This window comes from Rattus rattus, chromosome 15 (assembly GCF_011064425.1).
Source record: "Rattus rattus isolate New Zealand chromosome 15, Rrattus_CSIRO_v1, whole genome shotgun sequence".
NCBI lineage: Eukaryota > Metazoa > Chordata > Mammalia > Rodentia > Muridae > Rattus > Rattus rattus.
In genome coordinates, this window is record NC_046168.1 from 49,668,262 (window position 1) to 49,694,511 (window position 26,250).

Consider the following 26,250-nt stretch of genomic DNA (forward strand, 5'->3'; position numbering starts at 1 on the left):
CAGCCTCCACAAGCGTGAAGTCCATTGCTGGGACCTGTAGGACTGGGAGCTCAGCAAGCAGTAGCTGGCAGCATGTTTAGCTAAAGCGTAAGCCAGCCAGGTTTACCAGTGACTCCTGCTGTTTTCATATTCCATGAACATGGCTTCAACTTCAGCACTTCAGTGTTGGAAGGTGAATTGTTTATCATTAGTTTCTTCATGATAGCCACCGTGCTTATGTCTCCATTGACTTTTTCCTGGTGTACGAATTCCAAGCTGCTCTGAAATGGAATACTAAGATTCCCATAGTAAGAATGGTCTCCTGTTAGGAGCAGGATCGTCTTTAGTTAGTCACTGCAATGTCAGGACCACTTTTGTTTCAGCAGCTCCAAGTGCTTCTTTCGCATTCTTGATATCCAGTCTACATCAATGAATCCAGCTGACTATTGGTGACTGTCCTTCTGCACTTGTGAGCCTGAAACATCTGGCCAGGAGGGCGACGTCTTTCTGGTGAGTGCCAGCAAATCTAACACAATGGAATACTTGACTCAAAGGCTAGCCTAGTTTCACTCTGTCAGGAGAGTCCAATTATAAGTTAAGGAAACTGTCACATGCATCTTCCTTCCAAAGAACCTTCAGCACGTGCTTGCTAGATGTCTGAGAGAACCCCTTGGTGCTCTGGATAGGCCTAGCATTTTATCTGAGGTAGTTAATCTTGCTTGCTAACTTAATTGGATCTAGAATTGCTTCTGGAGATGAGCAAAGCAGCTTCTGGGTGTGTGTCAGTTATTTCCAGGAAGGAGTAAGTAGAGGTGAGGCTCAGTATGAGTGCAGGTGGCACCATCCCATAGGTGAAGTAAAAGGGGAGAGGAAGAAAACTTTTAACTGCACAAATAGGCATTCTCTTTGCTTCCTGACCACCATGACATGAGCTGTTCTGTCCTGCTTTGCTTCCCCATCACGAGGAACTGACACTCCTGAAACAGCTGGGTAAAGGGATCCTGTTTGAAGTGGTATGTGTCAGGTGTATGCTGTGGTGCTGAGAAGGTGACTAATTTCTTTGATGGGGGCTTTCTTGTTATAAATATTTGCCTCTGCCACCACAGAAGACATAGGCACCTACCCTGTTACCCCATCTCACCTTCTCGCACTGCCATGCTGACCAGCAGGGAGGGGCGGTCTTGTCAGTTGCCTCCCTTCTTGTCCTTGGCTATGGCTTCTGCCAATGCTGGGGGTGGAGTTGGCTGGATCCTGTTCCCAGGTGTTGTCTCTTGGATGAGCTGCTGGAAGAGTGAGGAAAACAGAAAGGTCTTAGCTCAGATCGTGGCTTTAGGGCACAGCTAGTAGAGAAGCATTTCGCTGCCAGAAGAAATCATCAACATTAGCACTTCTAATGCTTTACTGCACTTCCTTGGTTATGTTCTTAGACCTTCTCTCCTAGAGAGAGCTGTCGTTTTAAGGGACTTGTTTGATTCTTTTAGAGCTTGGTATAGTATTTGACATTTGAAATATGCCAGACATCCTCTTTGAGACAGTTGCATTCTGGTTCCAGGACCACTGGTTTTCATAGGAGCCTTGAGGTTCCTTGGATCCTGGTCTGTTAGTTAAGCTGTCCCATGTCAGCTCTCTCATCTACACATGGGGCAAGTGATGGGACAAGCGAGAACTGAGTGGGGAACTGTAAGGTGTGTGGCGTGATGCTGACACATGCATACACAGCAGTGCTTAGTGAGTGTGTATGCTTAGTCATCGTCTAGAAGGAGGGAACTTGGTCATGCCAGACCCCAGGAGGTGCTGCAGTTGACATAGGAAAGGGAGAAGCAGCCCGCTTCTTCCTTGTGAACAGTGCAAACATTCAGGCAATGGTTTTGGCAGGGACGGTGCAATGTATGTACTTTGCTTTTCAGGCTACTTTTACCACTTGATACAGATTTCCTAGTTTTATTTTTTCAAGATGCCTGGTGAGAATGCAGTTTTCTGGATGTGTTGTAGTTTATGTGCCCTGCTCACTAAGTGGGCAGGATGCTTGCTTTTCCACTCACACAGCGTGCAGCACATGGCTGTACATGCTTTTCACTTACACCAATTTATCTTCAGGGTACAGGTTTCAAAGAATAAATTCTATGAACTCTTTTGGTTAAGTTTAGCTATTCATTTTTGTTTGTATATGTTAACATTCTTAAAGGGTCTTAGTTTTGAAATAATTCCAGTCTTAATAGAAAGGTTTCTAGCACAGAAACCATTACCCTATACCATTCAACCGAGTTCTCTCGAGTAAGCTGTCCAAGTGCTTCATAGCCATACCCCTTTCACTAGAAGTACCCCGATGCACGCTTCTTCAGGTAAAGGATGTGCCCTCCTGCATTACTACATATAACAGTCATTGAACGTTAGGAAGTTAAATTGACTAATGATATTATCCAGCCCACAGACTTTTGGAACGTACTCTGTCAGTGAAGTGCTTGGTAAGGAGAGACTCATGCCCATATTGTAACTGCTGCCTTTAAGGGAGGCTCGCAGGGAGACCACGTAGCTTTCAGCTGTGGCTGAGCGTGGTCCCAGACTCGAGATCTTCCCTGGCTCCACATCCCTGTGCCGGGGTCACAGTGTGTGCTACCACAATTGGCTGTTTGGTGTATTACTTTGGAATTTTGATAGGTATTTACAGTTTACTAGGTTGAATGGATTTATTTGGAATTCCTGTTTCTTAACAGTGTTTTTAAAGAGATTATTACCAAAATTTTGGGGCTGATAGGCCAAAAATGGTAATATTAAACTAATTATTGCAATTTTAAATTTATATGCCTTCTAAGGAATAGGGTGAGAGCACCCCCTACATATTGAGCACCTGCGTATTTGTGTTGGATTGATTCTGGTTTATTGACCCTTGTACTTTAAATAAAAATTATAATATCTTTCATCTAAATGGTACAAATTCTTCTAAGTTGCTCTTTTATGTGCTTGGGAGGAATGTTTTTTGTTCATGAAGCTAAGTTTTTCAAGCATTTTCTGCATTTGAGCCTTGCAGCATTTATATGGAACAGTGTGGCAAAAACATGGCTTTCTCTTTAAAGTTTTAAATTACGTTTGTCTGTCAGTGTACTTGTGCAAGACTGTGTGTGCAAGGGTGTGCTTGTGGAGTTGTTTCTTCCCACCATGTGAGTCCCAGTGATTTGAAATTATTTTTCTTGGCCACGGGTACTTTTGCCCAGTGTGCCATTTTCTGCTCCGAGCTGCCTAGATCAATATTGAATATGAGAGTGCTTTTACACCTCTAAAGTGCTCACTGGTCTGAACACTGCTCATCACGCTGTTTGCACTTGTGGGATTCCAGTGCCCCCTTTATTGCGTGTCACCCTCCAGCTCTGTGGTCCTTTGGAGGCCGCTCTACCCCCCTGCTCTGCCACATTGTCACTCCATATTGATAAGGCGGTCTCCTCTTTTCCTGGCTCTAGACTTACTTGTAAAGGTTAAGACTACATGCTGAGTTGTAAAAAATTAATTTTCATCTTGGAAAATGTGATTACTCTCCTAAATGTCTGAGTGTATTTGAAGAAGACGGTGCCTGCCCAGGTAGGGAGGGAGGCTTCCCTACCTATGCTTCCCTACCTCTAATGTAGATCTTGTTCTCCAGATCTTTCTACTTCCTGGAATTGGAAGTTTGGATTCAGTTTTTCGTTTTTCCCCACCCAAATAGATACATATTCTATTATGAGACAGCCTCTGTGCTGTTGGTTTGCAGTCTCTTTTATAGCCTATTCTTAGACATAATTATAACTTGACCGTCTTATGTCATCCTATATATATATCTAGTTATGTGTTTTTCGTGTTTAAAAACTAAATTTGATTTCTAGGGCAACTTAACAAATCTAGCTAAAGATACTGTAACTCTGCTAATATTTCCCCTCCTTTCTTACTTGGTCCCTAATTTTGTGTTCTATCTTAATTATTCTTGGAAAGAACATTATTAGATAAAATGGCTTTTATTCCTTTGGCATATATGGAAAACTATTTTTTTTAGTTTTCAGAAAATAAAAAGGAGATACAAAGCTTTCTTTTTTCCTATACATACAGGTTAAAACCTTTTGAGTTGAAGTTTCATTTACTTGGCTAAATAAAGTCTATTTAATTTATGTATATTCTTTACTGGAATTATTGTATTATTACTATGAATACCTGTTTGATTTCACAGATAAATCTGTAAATATTTAAAAAGGAGGACTAGAATGGTGGCTCAGTGGGTTAAAATGAGTATGGCTCTTTCAGAGGACCGAGGTTCGGTTCCTACCACCTACATTATGCCTCTCACTGTAGTTCCATGGGATCAGACACTGTTCTGGCCCCTGGGTACTGCACTTGCATACCACTTCCTGCCTATGTATGTGTACATAATTGAAAAGTAGAATCTTTAAAACATACTTAGAAGTTTTTGGTTTTTAGAAACCATTTGTTTCCATACTTTGTTGTTGCTGTTGTTGTTGTTGTTGCTGCTGTTGTTGTTGTTGTTGCTGTTGCTGTTGTTGCTGCTGCTGTTGCTGCTGTTGCTGTTGCTGCTGCTGTTGTTGTTGCTGTTGCTGTTGTTGCTGCAGTTGCTGTTGTTGTTGCTGCTGCTTCTGTTGTTGTTGCTGTTGCTGCTGTTGTTGCTGCTGTGTTGCTGCAGTTGCTGTTGTTGTTGCTGTTGCTGCTGCTGTTGTTGTTGTTGCTATTGCTGTTGTTGCTGCAGTTGCTGTTGTTATTGCTGCTGTTGTTGTTGCTGTTGTTGATGTTGTTGCTGTTTCTGTTGTTGCTGTTGTTGTTGTTGTTTTCTGCTAGCAATAGTTTTGATCTAGGTTCAGAGCTGCATAATAGCATCTATGGTAGTGGAAGACAGGCTTCTGCTTTGGTCCATGAATTCCCCACCAGGTTTGCACACGAGCTATGTCTGTGCCTTGACTCTTCCTTCCCTGTTGTTGCTTTGCAGCTGGCCATTTTGTGATTATCTACATGAGCTTCTGCCTGTGGTTTAAGATGCCTGGTAACCACCCGAGCGTCTTTCTGCTCTTGTCCTTCAAGGTGATCATGGAGTCACTTTTAAACAAATACTCAGCAGTCGAGAGTTTCATATAGGGTGCTTTGAGTCTTACTCTGCTTCCGTAATTCTGCCCAGAGATGCCCTCCCCATTTCCCACCCACTAGACCTCCTGTAAGGTTTCTTTTTAAATTACTGTTTGAAGAAAGCCATCTTTCCCTCTCAGCAGCTAATGGCTGCCAATAGCTCCCTGGCTTATGGTGGGCTCCTCTGCCTAACGTCCATCTCCAGGCCAGGGTTGGTCTGTTCCAGGCTGTGCATGTTGTGATGTGACTGTTGACTGTTTTAGGTTTAGATGTCCAGAACACGCAGTTTCCTTACAGTAACTCACCGCCTCTCACACTTCCTGTGTCCCTTCCTCAGGGGTCCAGAGTTGGTTGGGTGCAGTTCCGTGTAGGGCTGAGCAGTCTTCAGGCTCTTGCTCTCTGAACCATTCTGAAGTTCTCTGACCACACGGGTTTTCATTCTCACTCGGGCTGAACTGTGTCTGTGGTCCCTGATTTGCACACTGCCGCCTGTTAGCTGTTCCACGTGGGCATTATGAATTGCATCTTCATGGAATTCTAGGGCTTTTTAAAAGATCATTACTGTTGATCATAATGTTATGATCTTACAATGTTAATGTCAGTAACAATAGGACTTGCGTTTTTTCTGTGATGGATCACGTGGTGTCTTTTTGACAGAAGCTTACAGTTTTCTATTGATGCAGTGAGCTACCTTAGCCTGCCATTTCTAGAGGGACAGGACTTTGTAGAACGTTGTAGAACATTGTGTATGGGGCACAGTAGTTTCTAGCCGTCTGGACTATTCTCTTTTCCTTGTTACTGCAGGTTCCATTCGTGAGGAGAACGGGGTACGGTGGCATGTGTGTCCCTACTGCACGAAGGAGTTCCGGAAGCCCAGTGACCTGGTGCGCCACATCCGCATCCACACCCATGAAAAGCCCTTCAAGTGTCCACAGTGTTTCCGCGCCTTTGCCGTGAAGAGTACACTGACTGCTCACATTAAAACTCACACCGGCATCAAGGCTTTCAAGTGCCAGTACTGCATGAAGAGCTTTTCCACCTCAGGGAGCCTCAAGGTGCACATCCGCCTACACACAGGTGTGCAAATGCTGGCTCCGGGTTCAGGAAGGGCAATGGTTGGACTCCCTGAGGCCTTTGCTACCCTCCTCTTCCTTTGTTCATTTGTGACCTTGATCCTCACAGAGCCAAGGTTATGGTTGGAGAGCCATTAGAGAGGTAATATTTAAATGAAGCAGTGGGAGAAAGATTCCTATGGGAGACTGGATGGATGACACTTTAGACCATCAAACCTTTGTGAGGAAGATACATGTATTCAAGTCTTAGGAGGCCTACAGATCATAAGTGGGGATCTGTACCTTTGTCAGTAACAGTGATAGTGGGATATAATTTGTATATCTTTTTATTTTATTTTATTTTATTTTATTTTATTTTTTGGAGCTGGGGACCGAACCCAGGGCCTTGCGCTTGCTAGGCAAGCGCTCTACCACTGAGCTAAATCCCCAACCCCTAATTTGTATATCTTAAATTCATGAAGTATATATACAGTTTTAGTTGAAATATTTTCATTACCTTCCCCTACCCTAAACTTCATATTCATAAACTCCTGGTCATGCACGCAGGGCTCTTGAAGAAGCTACTGCAAGTTGCATGCTTGTCTAGGGACTCCACTCTTACTTACCATGTGACCATGGGAGGAAGTCACTCTTTAGAAAGGGGTATTGTAGTCAAGGATCACGGGGATGTCTTTATCTTTTCGTTACTACATAGTGACGATTGCCTCTCACTCTTTCTTATGAGATACTGATTGTTGTCTGAGCACTGGGGTGTGTGTCCTCTACTGCCCCAGGAGCCTCTGTTCTATTTTAATGGATGTCAGTTGGAGAGGCTGGGCTGACATAGTTTAGATATCTCCAGGATGACTTGTTATTGAGCACGCATACTGTAAGACTTAAGGATTTGACCTTAAAGTAGCGGATGTCCTTTCTTAAATGAAGATCCATTATGTGTCCTAACTTCTGTACGGTAGTACTGTTTCAGAGCAGGACGACGACAGCTGATTGATAAGATATGTAAACCTGACCTGGAACAACAAGTAGTCACATAGTTGGAAGAATTTTACATCGACTTTGCTTGTTGTTGACATGTAACTGCTTGAAATAATTCTAAAACATCCTTTTGTTTTATTAGGAGTTAGACCCTTTGCTTGTCCTCACTGTGATAAAAAGTTCCGAACCTCAGGCCATAGGAAGACTCACGTGGCTTCCCACTTTAAGCACACGGAGCTGAGGAAGATGCGGCAGCAGCGGAAGCCTGTGAAGGGTCGGGCCGGCAAGAGCAGTGCTCCTGTCCCCGACATTCCCTTGCAGGAGCCCATCCTCATAACTGACCTCGGTAAGATGGGTCCTGGGGTGCTGTGGCTGCTCACGGGCCTTCCTCTGGGATCTGGAGAGCTGTGCCTCGATCTTGGTCTATGCAGGAAGACACTTTAGGCATAGTATTGGTGAAGTCTTCGTTAGAAATTGCTCTGGGGGGCTAGTATGTCACAGTCAGGATTAAAATCCTAAAAACAGTACTGCTCGAATTGTGGTTTGTGTTTTACATAAATAGTGTGAAAGGAAAAGTAGTGTTGTATGAGTCCTCATTAAAGAGATCTGTGTCTGTGGGCCCGTCAAGGTGAAGAGGGATTTTAATGTGCACTGCCCAGGACAAGTTGTTACAGTCGTCTTTGGATTGCCATGTGTTGTGTTACAGATTACCGTTCTAGCTGCTTAGTTGTTGCATTGAAAGAAAAAGGACCATCACCTGTTTCTAAGTTCGTTTTACTGTCACTGATAATAGAATTAAGCCATGATGTGATTTGCTTTACGAGTGGCCCCCGGGATGTCCGAGGGCCTTCCTCCTCACAGGTACTCTCTGGCAGCTCTCCAGGCCTCTTTTCCCTCTTGCTCTTAAAAATCAGCTTCCTGCACGTATGCAGTCCGCGGTGCTCACGAGCACAGTTACCTCCTGTCGTTTAGTCCAGTCCATCCTGAGCACCTTCTTTCTCCCAAGGCACATCATGCAGGGAGACCTTTTCTGTGTCTGTAGTGACATCAGCCATGCCACGGCCAGGAGAGAATGTGTCCCTGCATTTCTTTCCGTCCAGATGCTGTGTTCTGACTCATGTCTCAACAGTCGGTTATCCACAGCATTTGACCAGTTCTGAGGTAACATTTGAAGGGCCTCTTTAATAAGGACATTAATTTCATTCATAAATGCTCCACCTCAATAAATAGTCACCTCACGAAGTGCTCCCTCTTTATTACCGTCCTGCTGTGGATTCCAACATAAGACCTTTTTTATTTTAAAGATTTATTTATTTTATATATGTGAGTTCATTGTCACAGTCTTCAGATACACCACAAAAGGTCATTGGATCCCATTACAGATGGTTATGAACCACCATGTGGTTGCTGGGAATTGAATTCAGGACTTTTGGAAAAGCTGTCAGTGCTCTTAACTGCTGAGCCATCTCTCTAGCCCCCAACATAAGACTTTTGTAGGGATATAAGCATTTTGACTGTGGCACTCATTTAAGTTTTACAGTCAAATTTACACTTTGTGCAGTCTCTATATTATGTAATTTACCTACTCAAGGTAATCTAACCTGAGTAAAGTTAATGCTGTACTGTGACTTAGTATGACAGGGGTTAGGGGCATATGGAATTCTAGATCAGGCTGGTGTTAAGTCATAGCCTGACACTGAGAGGGCCAATCTAACCATGAACTTTTCCTTTAAGATTTATTATTTTTAATAGTGTGTGGTGTGGTGGTGTGTGGTGTGGTGGTGTGGTGTGGTGGTGTGTGGTGTGGTGGTGTGGTGTGGTGGTGTGGTGGTGTTGTGTTGTGGTGTGGTGTGGTGTGGTGGTGTGGTGTGTGGTGATGGTGTGTGGTGGTGTGGTGTGTGGTGTAGTGTGGTGTGTGTGTGTCTGTGTGTGCGCTCTGTGGGGCTACCTGTATTAGTGCCAGGTACCTGCAGAAGGCCTAGCGCTGGAATTACAAGTGGTTCTGAGCCATCTGATACTGGTGCTAGGAGCTGAACTTGAGGTTTTACACCTGTATTCTATGCTTTTAACTGCTAAGCCACCTCTCTAAGCCCTTTTGAGCTTTTATTTATCTCACATTGTGTTATAAAAATATAGAGGACAAAACAATTGAGAAGAGAAACCTTCAAATTCTGAAATGTAGCAAGAAGTCCTCAGAGGGATCAGCGAGAACAGGGTGTGTTCCTTTCTTTTTCTTCTTGAGACAGAGTATCCTGTAGTGGAGGCTGTGGATAGCCTTGAACTTGTTATCCTCATGCTGTGTGCTGGGGTTGGAAGCGTGCACCACCACAGTCAACTCAAGTTTGAAGACAAAATTAATTTTTTGTTTTTTCTGCATACACAAAACCCTGAGGTAATTTTATATAATAATTTAACTATTTCTGTCATTTGATGGTGACCTGTCTGTCATGAGAGAACAGGTGGGGAATTTTCCACTTGTAGCATAATTCTTGGCATTCAAAATGCCTTATGGAACGTTTTGCACTTCAGATTAGGGATCTTCAACCTTTTATCTACAGTTATAGCTTCCTTTTAAACTCTGTGTGTGTGTGTGTGTGTGTGTGTGTGTGTGTGTGTGTGTGTGTGTGTGTAGAATGTATAGATATATGTGCATAAGATAAATTTGTGTCTCAGCACAAATATCTGGGCTAATTGGCGTGTATATTGTTTTAAACATAGCATCAATGTTATGGTGGCTGATCTTTGCAGTTTATGACTGCTGTTTTAGTCCGTGTTACACTATACTCAGCACGTTTCTGTTGCATGTCAGGGTTTAGCCTGGTGTATTACAGTGAGTGAGGTGAGTGAGATGTTCTCCACATCCTGTCACTATGCAGTATTTGAATTATGTTACTGTTTGCAGTAGGAAAGTCAGTTGTATTTTTCCCTAAGCTCCACTTTTCATTGCTATTATAGAAGAGACTTCTAGTTTGCTTTTGCCTTACAGTGAGTAAAATTTATTCGTGCCCTTCTTTGAGGTTAGTGGTTTCCTAAGAAGCCAGAAGTCCCGTAGCAATGAATGACTGACAGAGCCAGCATATTAGGATTTGATGTGTGTTTTGTTTATCCTTGTTTTTTTTCTTTAAAGATTGAGACCTTATAATTAGCTTTGTTTTTATAGACCTTGTCTAAACAAAATTAGCAGAAATAAAAATGAGTATTAGTTCATTTAATGACTCATAGGAGGGTCCCTCCCCTCCCCCAGCCCAAACACTACAGAGTCCTTTTCACAAATCCTATACCTGGAAACCATTTCAGATGTTGTGATTGCGTGCAGAAGGGGGACACTGTGCTGTTGTGTACCTTACATTCAGTATCCAGGGAGCCCAGTACATTTGCAGTAGCGTTCTGTGTTGACATGAAGAAGACGGTGTCACGTGTAAAGACTTGGAATAGGTGTTAAGGGTCTGCATGAAGTATAAGCAGCGAGTTTTAGGAAAAAGATTGGAACACAGCTTGCTCTTCTGGGGAAAGTCAGGAGAACGTGGACTGCCTTCGTAGATGTGTGATTATTAAGTCAGGAGAACGTGGACTGCCTTCGTAGATGTGTGATTATGCTGAAGAAGTTAGTGGCACTGCTGAGGGGAGGTTGGGCATGGAGCATTGGAGGTAGAGCGTTGCGAGTGCCTGCTGAATCTGGACAGCAGGGGGGACAGGCCAGTCTTCCTCTTAATGTTCCAGATAACCATTCAGTTACTGGTGTTTGACAACTACGTCAGTGCTGAATTGTGTGTTTAGCCCAAAGGCATTATCACTTTGTGTTTAAGATGCACAGACTGAGGAAACCCTTAATTAATAAAAGCATGTAAATCCTGAAATACACAGGTCAATAATCCTACATTCTTTATTTATTTTATTTAATGTGCATGCTTTGCCTGCATCATGTAGGTTGCCACATGTGTGTTAGATCTCCTGGAACTGTTTAGGGATGGTTGTGAACTGCCATGTGGGTACTGGGAATTGAACCTGGGTCTTCTGCAAGAAGAACAAAGTCCTCCTAACTGTTGAGACATCTCTTCAACCCCTAAGTTAGTTATCTTGCCATTTGTAAATACCCCTTTAATAAAACTTCAGAGAAAATGCTGCCTTTGCAGAAACAGAGTGTCCTGTTAGAGTATTTACGCTTTGAGTTTATTATTGTACTTATTCAGTGTTCATATTGAATAAAGAGATGAGTCCTGATGTGTGTGTGTATATGTATGTAAAAAAATGGCCATAGACTCCAGTGTATGTTTATAATAATATACATACTCTTCAGGGCCAGACAGTATTATTGATAAACATTGCACCACAGTGATGGAAATGACTTGGTTAAATAGATAATAATTCGTGCCATAATTAAAATAGCATTTGTTGTGATGCTGGAGCCTGACTTCATCAGCACTTCTGTATTTACCTTGAGGCAGATGCCTTTGACATAGTAGTGGTGACACTAACACTGAGTCTTCCTGTTGTTTTGATTTGTAGGTCTTATTCAGCCCATTCCAAAAAACCAATTTTTCCAAAATTATTTTAATAATAATTTTGGCAATGAAGCAGACAGACCATACAAATGTTTTTACTGTCACCGAGCATATAAAAAGTCTTGCCATCTTAAACAACATATCAGGTAAGTCTGAGAGAGGTGGGGATTTAGTGTAGGTACAGAGATGGAGTGACCTGGTGACTAAGTAGTTAGGATGATGTTGTTACCTATGGTTAATATTTAATTTCCATAAAATTTTTTGTGACTTTTTTATCCTTGAATATATTCATTTAAATATCTCAGTTGGAAATTACCCGAGTTTTACTTATTTTCCAGTTATATTGTAGTGTTTGCAATTTCCAGCATGTGTCAAAGACTTACTAGTTCTCATTTTAATTAGATTGTTTAACTTTTACAGATGTTCTCACCAGAGCTTAATTCTTGGTGAAATTAATTCACTTAATTCATCAGTGAAAACAAATTGAAATGTGCTCAGGCCGTGGTGTGGTATTCTGAGAATGGCTCCCTCCCCCACGCCCCCATCCCTGGGAGCTCGAGCTCTCCCCTCAGGACATGCAGCTTGGTGTCTCTGGGACGTCCCCTGGCTGAGCCTCAGATTTGCTCACTACAGGACATCTTTTCTGGTTGTTTTAAAGAGTGTCACAGAGTGAAATGTCTTTGATTTTACATTTGTTATCATGTTATGAACATGTAATGAAAGTGTTAAGGTTTTTACCTGCCTTTTAGGTCACATACGGGTGAAAAGCCTTTCAAATGCTCTCAGTGTGGACGAGGCTTCGTCTCTGCAGGCGTGCTCAAAGCCCATGTTCGCACGCACACTGGACTGAAGTCTTTCAAGTGTCTGATCTGTAATGGAGCCTTTACCACAGGTGGCAGCTTACGGCGACACATGGGCATACACAACGACCTCCGTCCCTACATGTGTCCCTATTGCCAGAAAACATTTAAGACTTCCCTAAACTGCAAAAAGCACATGAAAACCCACAGGTGGGCATACTGCTGTTGCTGACTTCCATGCGCTTGCCTTTTAATTAGTGTCCTAGTTCCAGAGCGGATGGGAGCAAGTAAGGAGTCATTGTCCTTGATGCCTGTGTTGTTTTTCTCATGGTTGTCTCAGCTTGAGAAGGTGACTGTCTGTCTTAGGGATCTAATGAGAGCCACAGATGACAGCACAAACAGGTATTTTTTAACTTTTAAATATTTTTTGAGCCAAGTATGATAATGGATCAAGCCAGTAGTCTAAGGACATGAGAGGCTGATGCAGAGGCATTGTTCTCAGTTCAACACCAGACCGAGCTAGAGCGTAAGAACCTGTCTGCAACAGATAAAGAGACCAAAACAGCCCTAACACATCTCACACCTCCACCCCAACCCCAACCCCCCACACACACTTTTGTCTTTTTTAAATGAAAACAGGGTCTCACTGTGTAGGTCAGGCTTGCTTCAAAGACCTTCTTGCTGGGGATTACACACATGGATAATACCCTACATGTCTAACATTTTTACTTTTAATACTGAAGCAATCTATAGTAGGCAAAATGCCTTACTGTAAATTCTGTTTTTTTAGCTGATAGTCAAAGGCTAGCCCTAATATAGTTGGGATGGTGAAGATTTTTAAAAAGAAAGTCTTAATCTCTTCTGTGATTTATATGTTTTTAAGTTTTTAATCTTTTCTGGTGTGTGTGTGTGTGTGTGTGTGTGTGTGTGTGTCTGTGTGTCAGTGTGTCTGTGTGTGTGTGCATGGCAGGGGGGAGCTTGTGGGAGTTGGTTCCCTCCTATTCTGTGTCCTAGTCAGTGGGCTCTGGGGCTAGAACTCAGGTTGCTTGGTTTGAATGGGAAGAGCCCTTAATGGTATCGTTGCCTCCCGGAGCACACGGTCCATAGATGTGCTGTGAGGCAGAGCTGACAACGCAAGCCCACATAGCAAAAGACCCTGACTCTAACGGCCATTTTGGTTCTGCATGTTGTTTGTTTTGTTTTGATGTTTCTCTTACTTGAATGTCTTAAGTCATTTAACACCGTTGACTTGGTTTTGAAATATTTCACCAGGAAGTTACCGGTGCTACATCATGTTAGTGGTGCCACATCATGTTAGTGGTGCCATGTGGTAGACCCCACAGTTACATGTCTGGTTGTGCCCCATTGCGGTCTGTGGAGGCGATTCTGCACTGTGATGTGTTTGGGACCTGGAGGTCCCTGTTGACAGGAGTGTGCAGTGCCATCCCCACTCGGCAGGGTGTACAGCTCACAAGCTGTAGAGCAGCCTGGAGCTTGGGAGTTTTGGTATTTTGTGGCATGCTATTTTTTGCCAGGAAGTTAGGCCTTTATAATACACTTTATGTGAAAATGTTGAAAATATAGGTTTTAAGGCCTCTATTGATGGACCTGGTGGTCAGTGACATAGGGACTCCTGAGTTAGGTCAGATGTTTGTGGCCCCTGTTGGCGAGGATTATACTGAGGGAGGACATGACTGTGACGCTGGAGTGTTAGAGGCTGATTAGCCTATCGTACTGCACCGTAAGTGTTGGGCACTTGTCTCTTAGAGCTTTTGTGCATATTTGTACAAAACAAACAACCCACAGAACAAGCATGGCCTCTCTACAGTGGAGCCACCCTGTTATCTGAGCAGGATTCCCTTCAACAGGAATCCCAGGTCCCAAACACACCGCAGCGCAGAATCACCTCACAGACTTCATGGAGAGATCCAGCCCATGTTTCCCCTTTTGTCTGTCTTGGAGGTTCCCAAAATTCAACAGACATTTATACTAAAAGCACGGGAGAAAGCCTAAGTGGCCTGAAGCCTACATAAAGAACTAGAGGCAAAAAGCAATACTGAGAGCAGGACAAATAGTCTCTCCCAGGGAAGAGCACACCGATGGTTAGTCAGTGCAGATGCTCAGCTATATGTATGTACACACACACACACACACACACACACACACACACACACACACACATATATATATATACACGCATATATATATGCTACAATTAATTTTTTTAAAAGGCCATGAGATTGAGAGCAAGTGACTAAGCAAGGAGCTAGGGGTTAGAAGGTAGAGAGAAATGATGTAATTATTATAACCTCAAAAATAACAAGAAATACCTTTACAAATAGACATACATGATTATAAAGGAAAATTTATAAAAATGAAAACCAAACACTAGGCATAGCAGTAGAAGCCCCATGAGAAAAGGCCATCAGGGAGGGCGCGCGACTGCTGCAGCGCGGAGACCTGGCCGTGAGGCTGAGATGCACTGGTTCAGGTGTGAGGTCCGTTTGATCTGCAGTCCAGGACTTGAGAATGGGTTCTTTTCTACTGGGAACTGACAAGGCAAGAGTTTGGTGCTCAACGTGGAACACAGAGGAGGCAGATAAACTAAGATTCTGGGGTAGAACATACACGTTACAGCTGTGGGCTTAAGCATGCACATAGGAAAGGGCAGGGGCGACTCATTATCTTAGATTCTTTGTTTGGTAGCCAGCCAGTTAATCAGGTAATTGACGTAGTTTTCTTAAAGTCTTTGGATTATTTCACTAAAACTCATTGTTCATATCTCTCTTTGAAGATAAATTGTAGGTCCTGATGAATATATACTGGTTATGTTTTATAGATGTAAATATTGCTAAGAACAACGTTAACATGAGAAAATTAGACGGGACTGTGCCTCATATTACGTGTTCTGAGACAGGACAGTTAGCTGCATTTGTTAGTTGGTTTTGCCATTGATAACAGTTTGAAGGATGAACCCTACTTGACTGTCCTAGAGGCTCCATGGTGGTCACTTAGCACCATAACCTTTAAGCCGTACTGATGCTGCACATCATTGGCAGGGGAGACATCTGACAGAGTCTGCTAATCTCTTAGCATTGAGGAAGCAAAAAGGCAAAGGAAGGGTCAGAAGACAAGTGCTCATCTTCCAAGGCAGGCTTCCTGCGCTAGGACCTAATTCCTTTGTTCAACACCTTCCCCAGAATATTAGGAATTTAGCAAGGGAATCTGCCATTGAGTAAGTCAGATCCTCCTGATGTAGTCATTTCCTCAAAGTCTCACCTCTGAGCATTGCTATATTGGAAACAGTCTTCAACACATGACTTGTGGGTGGGTGGGCTTTATATCCATACCGTAGCACAAAAACTGCCCCTCCTGGACTAGAAAGGCAGCAGGTGGAAGATTGTTTTTAAAGGAGCGTGGCGTATGCTGAGACTGCTCCATTCTGTAGTCCAGGGTACCTTTGAATGAGCTGCTCTCCTGCTTCAGCCTCCCAGTACCGAGCTTCACGTGTGCGCCGTTACCGTGGTTCTGTAAACGTTACGCATTGTTGTATGTGTGGCTTTGAGTCCTGTGATTGCTGACAGCAATCGAAGGCAACAGGAGATTCTTTAGAATCATAAAGTGGTTAACTTTTAGCTAGAATGAAGCCATGACTTCAAAGTGAAATAATTGAGAGTAAAAATAGTGTTTTAGTGAATGATATCTTTTGCAGCTGCATTTCGGCTATTGATGTGTCTTATGAATTGTTTTGCTTCTCCAAAGATACGAACTGGCCCAGCAGCTCCAGCAGCATCAGGAGGCTTCCTCCATGGATGAGGAAAGCACTGTGGACCAGCAGAGCATACAGGTGTCAGCTCCCATGCCTGTGGAGATTGAAAGTGCAGAGCTGCAGCAGACTCCAGAGACAGTGGCAGCAGACCCTGAATCTATCCTGGAACTGGGGCCACAGCACGTGGTAGGCACAGAAGATACAGCACTTGGACAGCAGTTGGCAGATCAGCCTTTGGAAGCTGATGAAGGTACTGTTTGAGGAGCTTTAGCTTTCACATGACCCCAGGAAGGCTTGTGGTTCTGAGACTCAGTCAGGGGACAACCCCAGTGGTCCATCCGTCCTTCCTTCCTTCCTTCCTTTCCATCCTTTCAGTAAGCCAAGGGGGAAGAGGGGCATAGGCAGGGGGCAAGGTACTTAGGATCGTTGTTTATAAAATGTTTATCTATCCTAAGTCTAAGTCACTTTGTTATGGTAGCTGACCTGCTTGTTTGAGTTCCTGTGAGCCTAGAAATTGCAGTCTCTGGCTCTTAGCACTTCATAATAAACAATAAACAGAGGGGGATTAAATAATGGATTAATTGCTAGAGCTTTTCCCCCTTGTCCAGATGCCTCTCACTTGTCAGTCTAGGGCGAAGTTTGGAGCAATAAACTTCCATTGACCCAGGAGAAGAAAATCATGCTTGCTGAAGGGAAAACTTTTATACAAGCAAATATGGATTAAACTAATAAATTCATATTAGATTTATGCACACATATTCTTACTTTTCCATTCAAACCTGTTGGGCCCAGTTACATACTTATCTCATCATTCCATACTTACACACACACACACACACACACACACACACACACACACACACACACACACACACACACACGTGTGGAGCAAGCACCAAAAGGGAAAGAACTCACTTTCGTTGTGGATGACAGTTGAGCTCCAATCTTTATTGCATTAGAGAAAGAAAAATGTTCTACCCTTTTAATGCAAAATGAATTAAACCCAAGTTTTAAGAAAAAAGGCTTGTTCTATTTAATAAGACTAAGCCTGCCTTGCTATTAAGAAGAGACCTGTTCTGCCCCATGGTAAGGAGGAGCCTGCTCCTTCTGCTCTCTGCAGCTGCTGCTTTTCCTCTTTCTCTCTGCATTCTGCACATTGCTCTCTTAGTTTTTTAAGTTGCCTTTTAATTTCTAAGTTATTCCATTCTGCATCTCCTTCAAATCTTGCTCTCCCTCCTGCTCTGATGTGATAATGCCCTTGTTCCTGATGCTCCTACTCCTGACACCTTGCTCCCAATCCTTTACCCCAAGTGCTATGCAGTGTAATGTTTGCTGGTCTTTTGTACCTTTTCTAGGCGAGTAGATCACATGGTTTATTCAAGCATCACTTTTTTTTTTTTTTTTACAAAAGTTCACTAGAAGTTCAAACATAAATTTAAATCATAAATTGAATAAGTTCACAACAGAGAATATTTACATGGATATCCATTAAGAATCATTATCTGGCTAAGCATTCATCTTCTGTCACTAGCGAGATTTAAAGGCCATAACTAAGTTATCATTGAAGTTTTGTATGGGTAGACCCAGTCAGTATTTTATCTTCTGTCCTTCCACCTATAGTAAATCATTAGTTCCCTTTTTATAACCTTTGGTTAATGGTTTTACAACCTCTTGGAATGTGCTCTAAGTTGCAGATGCCTGCTTTCTATCTCAGAAGCAATTAACTCATGACACTTGAACACTGGCAGAGTTTCTCATTGCAGTGTTGACATCAGAACTTAATAAAAGTTCTATTATAAAAGATCTTAATTACTAATATAATCTTAGGAACTCTTCTATAGACTTATCATTAAGAATTAAGAAAACATCTCTTTGTCTATATAGCATCACTGTAAGACAGTACACCTTCTGTATTTTTCCTACACCTGCTCAGAAGGGTGGGCTGTACATTTAATAATAACAGGAAAAGTGTATTAATAGCAGGAATCTCTCCTAAAATGAAATCTTCTCGGTCTTGCCTAGAGAAGCAAACCCATCATTAACTTTGACAGGCTATGGCAGAACCATCTCAGGAAGATTGCCTGCTGGTTTTCAGCTTCTCCTTGAGGGCTCCTGGCACTGGGGATAATACCCAGAGCATTGTGTAGGCTAAGCACTGCACTCCTGAATCGCACAGCTGTCCTGCTTGCCTTTTAAAGTCATGGTTTGTGCCAGTTATCTGTGTGTGAGCTGTGACATTCAACTGCGGAAGCTGCTCGTTGTAACTTACAGTCTGCACACCGGAGTGCTTCTTACCTGTTGTTAGCAGACAATTTGCCAGCTGGGTTATGGTTATGTTCTGTGAATGTCCTAAAGTTTATTTAGTCTGTGGGCATGAATGTACACGTTTTATCCCCTATGAAGCCTGAATTTTACATAATTATTAAGTATAATTACATTTCAGAATATTGACATATTTAAAAAACTTTTTCGAACAATGAACATTATCTTCCTCTTGTCTTTCCAAAATGAGGATATTAAGTTTTGAAAATTCAGTAGTATGCTTCTGGATGATGGGTCAGCAGATGGGGATGAATCTTGCCTCTCTCTTTGTGTGTTCCTCTCTCTTTGTCCTTAGATGGGTTCGCAGCTTCCCAGGCTCCTCTCCCAGGGCACATGGACCAGTTTGAAGAGCAGGGCACTCCACAGCCATCCTTTGAGTCGGCAGGACTTCCACAAGGTCAGTGTGAACTTCAGTAAGCTTGCAAACCAGTTCACCATTCTGGGTTTAGCTTGCAAAGCTTTGGTGTTTCTTTGAGGGCTCTTGTAAAATTGATGGTTTAAACACAGCAACTGCATGCATTTGTGTATAATATTTTGTATTCTCATACTTCCTAAAAAGTGAATTTTACAGCCATTCTACCCAGAGTCCCTATCCCAGAGGAAGCAATGGGTTAAGGTTAGAATGAACTGGTGTTCACAGCTGGAGTAAAAACCTGTGTCTCAGGGACTTGGACAGGACCCAGCCTCCTACTGCCTTGTTAGCAGAGACTTAGAGCTGCTGAAGGAACGTTCTCCTCTCGCCTCTCATGCGGGAACAGAAACTGGCTCTACACGTCTTCTCTATAACTGTACTTATACCTTTTGTGTAACTGGCACTTGCTGCAGAGCTTCTGACCTAATTTCTTTCAGGTTTCACAGTGACTGACGCGTACAGCCAGCAGACTTCCTTCCCACCTGTGCAGCAGCTGCAGGACTCTAGCACCCTCGAGTCCCAGGCCTTGTCCACGAGTTTCCACCAGCAAAACTTACTGCAGGTCCCAAACTCTGATGCCATCAATGTGGTGAGTGTGGAGAAGGGCTGGGTAGTTCCTCAGCCAGCAGACATCTGTCTGTCTTGTGCTGGAATAATTCAGAATGCACTTGCCATGGCATATCTACATCTGGTACACTCAGGTTATTGCATCTGATGCATCATGTGCAAAGCATGGTAACTGTACCTCAGATTAGTGAGCACCATGGCACCTTTGCCATTTTGACTGAAAGCCACCAATTTACTGGTGTATTATATCAGAAGCTGGATTTACTAGTGTATTATATAAGAATATTGCTTTTGTTAGAAGGAAAATAAAATTATTGTTGATATGTTAAAAATAAATATTATACAAAACATTGTTATTTAAATAATAGGTTTTCTTAAAAATAGCATTTTCATTTATAAATAATTTTTATTCTCTTACTCAAGTTAGGGACACTGAAGTGTTCGTTTGATGTTCTTTTCTTTTGCAAGTTTTTAAATACTATTTAAAATGACAGCCAAGTCAATAGTTATATTTTAAAAATCTCCTGATGTTAGTGAGCATGCCGAAGTCAGGGTGGTTGCTCTGAGGTAGCAGCCACACAGCTCTTAGCAGGTGATGCGACTGATGCCAGTGCATGCTGGGTAGCAGAGCCGCACAGCCCTCTGGGTAGAGCCTTGCTGCCCAGCCCTCTGGGTAGGGCTTTCCTACAAGCTGCAAGTGACGCAGCCAACTCTGTCCATTGCTCATGGCAGGGGGTGGACAAGTGAGAGAACAGCTGCTTTCATGCCTGCTTGCTCTCTGTCCAGAGTGAAGTCAGGAAGCACTGAGAAGGTTACGTTCAGTGCTGCTGTGGTGCTGTGGGCTATGGTCCTTTCGTCAGGATGGCTGCTCTGTGGTACTACCTCTGAGAGGTAGAGGTGGCTTTTCTTTGCCTAGGTCTCTTGTGACAAAAGAGAAGTCTGCTCTCTTCAGAAGGTAGCATATTTGTTCACACCAGCAGTGTACCTCAGATAACCAACCTAAAGACGGAGAGGAATATCTTCATCACAAATTCAGAGACTTCAGTCAGTAACCTACGAGGTCTATTGCTGTGGGCTCTGTGACAGGGCCTGGGATTATCCAGGGGCCATGTGTGGAGGAAGAAAATGCTTACCGTGTGACATCTGTGGGAGAGGGGAAAGTGGTGGGTTCCTATCTCCCCTCCAAGGGCACACCCTCAACAACAGTAGTCTCCAATGGGTCCTCCCCAGGAAAGTTCTACCAGTCACCGAGAGTGTCACAGAATAGCACCAATCCGTAGAACATAGGGTGTTTAGGACCCAGTCATTCACGAGTAGAAGAGCGAAGCTGATGGAAGTAACCTCTCTCAGATGAGCCTCTCAGATGAGCCACGTTTGTTTGTACTTTGTGCTGGTGCTGCTTGTTAGTGAGGCACGGATGTTCAGGCTGAGCTAGGACCACCATGAGTTGGAGACAAGCTTCATCAAGATAGCAAATTTGGCTAACTAGACCTGTGGATAGTTCAGTAATCAGCAGTCTGTGCCAATGGTTTCTGTCTTCCCTGTTCCAAATGACTACAGTAGATTACTTGTGGTAATCTCTGCATTTGAACATTTATCTCTTTGGTTGTATTGTTATCTTATACTTATAATAGATAAGATATTCCTACATCCTTCCTTTATATTCCTTTATCATTCTAGGCAACTCGTTTGCTCCCAGAGTCATCTCAGGAGGATCTGGACCTCCAAACACACCGCCCACAGTTCCTGGGGGACAGCGAGGACCAGAGCAGGCGCTCTTACAGGTAATCCTGGCCCAGGCCCAGCTCCTGAGGCTGAGTGCCGACGGTGCACCTGCAGTGGCCAAGTGCCTTGCAACTCAGTTTTCTTGGATTATGAAATAGTGTTCGTTATCACTCCGTGTTTATAAGGCATCCAGACAGTTGTGCTTCTCATGCTCAGTTGTTGATTACATGAAATGCTTTGTGTCCTGCCGAGTTAGCGCATTTACCAATTCAAAATAACGCATTTAAGATTACTAATACCCTGTGCAGAGCTTGATCTAGCAGGCAATTGTCCTTACCTCTGTTTTGTACAGCCCCTTGTACTGCCTGAGTGTGGGCAGTGCCATAGCTTAGCCAAGGTCACTGACCACCCGGTGAGCGTGCTGAAGCTATCTTTGTTCTCTCGTGTGCCCTGGTGGGGCTGCTCAGGAATTGGCTCTGAGTGAGCAGGGCCTGAGTTCTCTGTGTTTTACTTCTAGGTGTGACTATTGCCACAAAGGCTTCAAGAAGTCCAGTCACTTGAAGCAGCATGTGCGCTCACACACGGGGGAGAAGCCCTACAAATGCAAGCTCTGTGGGCGTGGTTTTGTCTCCTCTGGTGTCCTCAAGTCCCACGAGAAGACACACACAGGTTACTGTCTGTTTTCTGTAGAATTTGTGACTTTCTTCAAGTTTCAGCTTCATTGATGGAATCCCTGCGTCATTCAGATGCGTCATGCAGTTCACTCGCAGTGGCTTAGCCATCTACAGAGTGCCACAAGCACCACTGTGCATTCTTCTGTTCTTATTGCATCCAAGAGGAAGTCTTGACTTTTTATCATTCTCTCCCTTTTTCTCTTAATACCACCAACTGTAAATGATCCTTAATCTGTCTGCCTCTGTAGACTGCCTGTTGTAGACACTGCCCAGGAGTGAGCTCATAGATGGTCTGTATTGGTCAGTCTTTCACTCCATATATTATAGCACGGTGTTCAAGGCTCATCTGTGCTGTAGCATGTATTAATAGGACGGTCCTTTTTATCATCTGTGCTGTAGCATGTATTAGTGTGATGGTCCTTTTTATGATCCATATTAATTGATTATACAGACAAAGCAAGTTGAATTTACTGACCGATTAGGTCTACTGTTTGACCTATGAATATGGATCTGGCTTTAGCATCCAGGATTGCAGTTGCTGGGACATAAGAACAGCTTTTTTAGGGCTGGGGATGACCGGGGATGGTGATTATTGGAGAACCCAGCATGTGCAAAATCCTGGGTTCAAAGCACACAAAAGCAAATCCACTTGTAAAGATTCATGTTCAATACAAACTGTTTCTCAAGTAACATGTTGTCCAGCACATGTATGAAGGTCTGACTCTTCTGCATCCAGATCAGGACATTGTAGTGTGTGTTTTCTTGCTGTCACCATTCTTGGGTGGGCAATTGTCACTTGTTGGGGTTTGATTTGTGTATTCCAAGTGGTCCATGGTGTTGAACTTTTTCCCATGCACTTGCTGAGAACTGCCAGTTCTAATCCCTCTCCCATTTCAAAGTTACGGTTGATTGTTTTATCCTCATCAATTTGATAAATCTTTTATAAATATAGCATGGCCATTTATGACATGGCTTGTGATTAGATTATAGTTACCCATTGAACACATTCCATTTAATAGAATTACACATTTAACATCAATATGTGTTGTGTATACGGCCTTATTTGAAAATGACATTGTACCACTTACAAATGCGTACAGAAGAAAGGCCTGAGGATGAGTCTGTTGGTGACGAGGGAGTGGTTTTAGGGCTGTTGGAAAGTCAGTTCTGGGATACTAGAATATAGGAAGAGCTGTTCAAGAGGCAGGGAGAGTCAAAATGAGGGAAGCCAGGGTCAGGCAGGTGCTGCTTCTGAGACACTGTTGTACCAGACAGGGCCATCTTGCTTTGCTGTGAGCAGCCTCTTCTCAGGGCCGTTCACTGTAGGAGAGAATGTCATCAGACATGCTGTTAGCGTCTGTGTTTCTAGCACTGTCCAGTTAAAATGTCATAACCTGAACGCCACATAGACTCTGCTGTTACAAGTTTGTTTGTCTCAAGTGCCTTTGACTTCACGACATTGGAGTAACACCCTCTCTGACGTGCTCCTGTCTATCGATGTAGGTGTCAAGGCATTCAGCTGCAGCGTCTGCAATGCATCTTTCACAACCAATGGCAGCCTCACACGGCACATGGCCACACACATGAGCATGAAGCCTTACAAGTGTCCGTTCTGTGAGGAGGGCTTCCGCACTGCGATCCACTGTCGAAAACACATGAAGAGGCACCAAGCAGTTTCTTCTGTAGCCTCAGCAGCTGCAGAAACAGAGGGAGGAGGTATTTCTGTTTTAAATTGGAACTTTACTGGTCAGATGTCAGTTTACTTTTCAATTGCATTGTAGTCTTACAGATTAAGCTTAATAGTACCTTGAATTTTTAATTTGAAAACAATTATAAGTGAAAATGATCTGTGTATGTGGGTACACATGCCAGGGCACATGTGTGGAGGTCAGAGGACAGCTTGTGAACTTGGTTCTCTCCTTCCACCTTCATGGAGTCCCGGGGATTGAACTCGAGAAGCCCTAAATTAATACAGCTGTAACACACCCCTGCCCCCGCGCGTGTGTCTTTTTTCTTTTCTGAATGTGGAGGCCTGCTTGGCCTCAGAGAATGTTCAGAGGCTCACAGTGAAGACACAGGGGCCTGGGGCTGTCCAGTGCCCATGCGCTGACGTGTTCTGCATTCAGCGGCCGCTGCGTTCACAAGCATTGTGTAGAGCTCATTCTAGCCTGTGATGCTGTGCTGTGATTCTATGATTCCGCATTTTAATTTCCCTCAACTGAGGTTTACACATGTATTTGACAGATGCATATACGTAGTTTTGTTTTGTGATTTGTGCTGCGTGATGCAGTGGGCACACGTGTACAACAGACATACGTGTAGTTATTACGATGTGCAGTGAGTCAAGGCACAGCTCATTTTTCATTTTCCCTGAAATTGTAGGGTACCCCATGAGAGTTTCCTTCTGGCCAGAGATATGCTGGTGTCACATTACAGTAGCTCACTGAATTCACACTAGGCCCTGCAGTTTGGGACGCTCATCTTGCTTCCTACCAAATACCTGGGTTAATTTGTCCAGCTCCCTCCCCCTGTGCTTATTACTCGGTGTTCACTCACGCTGCTTCTGTTTGTGGATGGTTTCCTTTTGTAAACCCACGGGTGACATTGGAGTTGGAATGAATATGCGTGCTCTATTACACAGCCGATGCCAGCGTGCAGCACTGTCACGTTAGTGAGTGCAGTTCTTACACAGCCATGCAGAGAGTGTGTGTGAGTGTGTGTGTGTGTGTGTGTGTGTGTGTGTGTGTGTGTGTGTGAGAGAGAGAGAGAGTGATTTAAAGTGTCTTTTCTCCATTCTTTAATTGAGGACTCTTTGTTATTTTATTATTTTATTAAGTTGGCCTCTGGTGTTTGAGCATCTGGTTTTATTTGCCTAGTAATCAGTTTTGGCCTATAGTCACATAGTCTATGAGTCCTGGCTTTGTGGGCTGTGATGGTTTTTAAACTCCTGCTGGCCCTGTACTGGCAGAAGCCACTCTTTGCCCACAGTGCTCTCTTCCCAGTCTCTGGTTTTTCTTCCTTCTTCCTGGTCAGATGAGTTCCCATCAGCTCCAAGGGGAAGAGCAGCTGTTCGCTGCCTGGAATGTGGCTTACTGACTCTAACTTCATTTCATCTTCGCTTTCTTATGTTGAAACTTGATTTTTATTGTTGACTTTATACCCTTTTTCTTATGCTTTTAATAGACACATGTGTGGAGGAAGATGAAGAGAATTCTGACAGGAGCGCATCAAGAAAGCCTCGTCCTGAGGTCATTACTTTCACAGAGGAGGAGACAGCCCAGCTTGCCAAAATTCAGCCCCAGGAGAGTGCTACAGTGTCTGAGAAGGTCCTGGTGCAGTCGGCTGCAGAAAAGGACCGCATCAGTGAGATGAAGGATAAGCAAGCAGAGCTCGAGGCTGAGCCCAAGCATGCCAACTGTTGCACGTATTGTCCTAAGAGCTTCAAGAAGCCCAGTGACCTGGTGAGGTGAGGCTGCTGCTGCTCTTCTGCAGCTCTCGCAGATGTGAATGTGTACCTCAGTACCTCACTCTAGTGTGGGAAGTTAGCTGTGGGTATGTGGTTGTAAGCCTGCGTCAACTTGGTAGTGAGCTCATACCGAACCGTCACGAGGAACTCCACTGCTTATGCATTTTTCTGTATGATTGCGATAGAAGTAGAAAATGAACCAACTTAGCTGAGGAACAGAGAGAGTGCTTGGCTGTGTCAAGTATCGAAGACCAGCAGATATCTTCTTACAGAGGGCTGGGCATCAGTGAGAGGACACAGGACAGACTAACGACCAGCAGATGTCACAGACAAGCAGCAACTGATGATTGACACTCAGGATAGAGCGTACCAGAGTAGTGAGGAACCTGGAACCCTGTCATAGTGAGGTGTCCATGGGTGTAAACAGACAGCATGACCACAGCAACTCTTACTAAGGTCAGCATTTCATTGGAGCTGACTTACAGTTTCAGAGGTTTAGTCATTTATCATCGTGTTGGGAAGCATGGCAGCCTGCAGGCAGACGTGGTGCTGGAAAAGAAGCTGAGAGTTCTACATTCAGATCAGAAGGAGCAGGGAGTGAACTGGTTTGAGCTTCTGAGACCTCAAAGCCTGCTCCCACAGTGACACTTCCTTCAAGAAAGCACACCTATTCCAATAAGACCACACCTCCTAATAGTGCTACTCCCTATGGTCCAAGTATTCACATATGTGAGTCTCTGGGGCCATTCCTATTCAGAGCGTCATAAACTCTGAACTCTAGAGCTCCAGAGCTGTGTAGAGTGGGAAGAAACAAGCCATAGCAGACACCGTTACCCAGTTTGCGGTAGGACACTACGTGTGGCTCTAGGAGACACTGAGCCTGCAGGAAGGGCTC

General features: G+C 43.7%; 1 protein-coding gene across 1 annotated transcript in view; it reads left to right on the forward strand.

The window, feature by feature from the left end:
- Positions 1–26,250, forward strand: part of Znf236 (zinc finger protein 236) — a 95,339-nt gene that overhangs the window by 38,017 nt on the left and 31,072 nt on the right. The window contains exons 10-20 of the mRNA XM_032886257.1: positions 5,878–6,150; positions 7,261–7,464; positions 11,625–11,766; positions 12,370–12,630; positions 16,183–16,439; positions 18,807–18,908; positions 19,361–19,512; positions 21,171–21,274; positions 21,733–21,884; positions 23,393–23,605; positions 25,073–25,355. Of these exons, the coding sequence (XP_032742148.1) occupies positions 5,878–6,150; positions 7,261–7,464; positions 11,625–11,766; positions 12,370–12,630; positions 16,183–16,439; positions 18,807–18,908; positions 19,361–19,512; positions 21,171–21,274; positions 21,733–21,884; positions 23,393–23,605; positions 25,073–25,355 (2,143 nt within the window). The remainder of the gene's footprint in view (positions 1–5,877; positions 6,151–7,260; positions 7,465–11,624; positions 11,767–12,369; positions 12,631–16,182; positions 16,440–18,806; positions 18,909–19,360; positions 19,513–21,170; positions 21,275–21,732; positions 21,885–23,392; positions 23,606–25,072; positions 25,356–26,250) is intronic.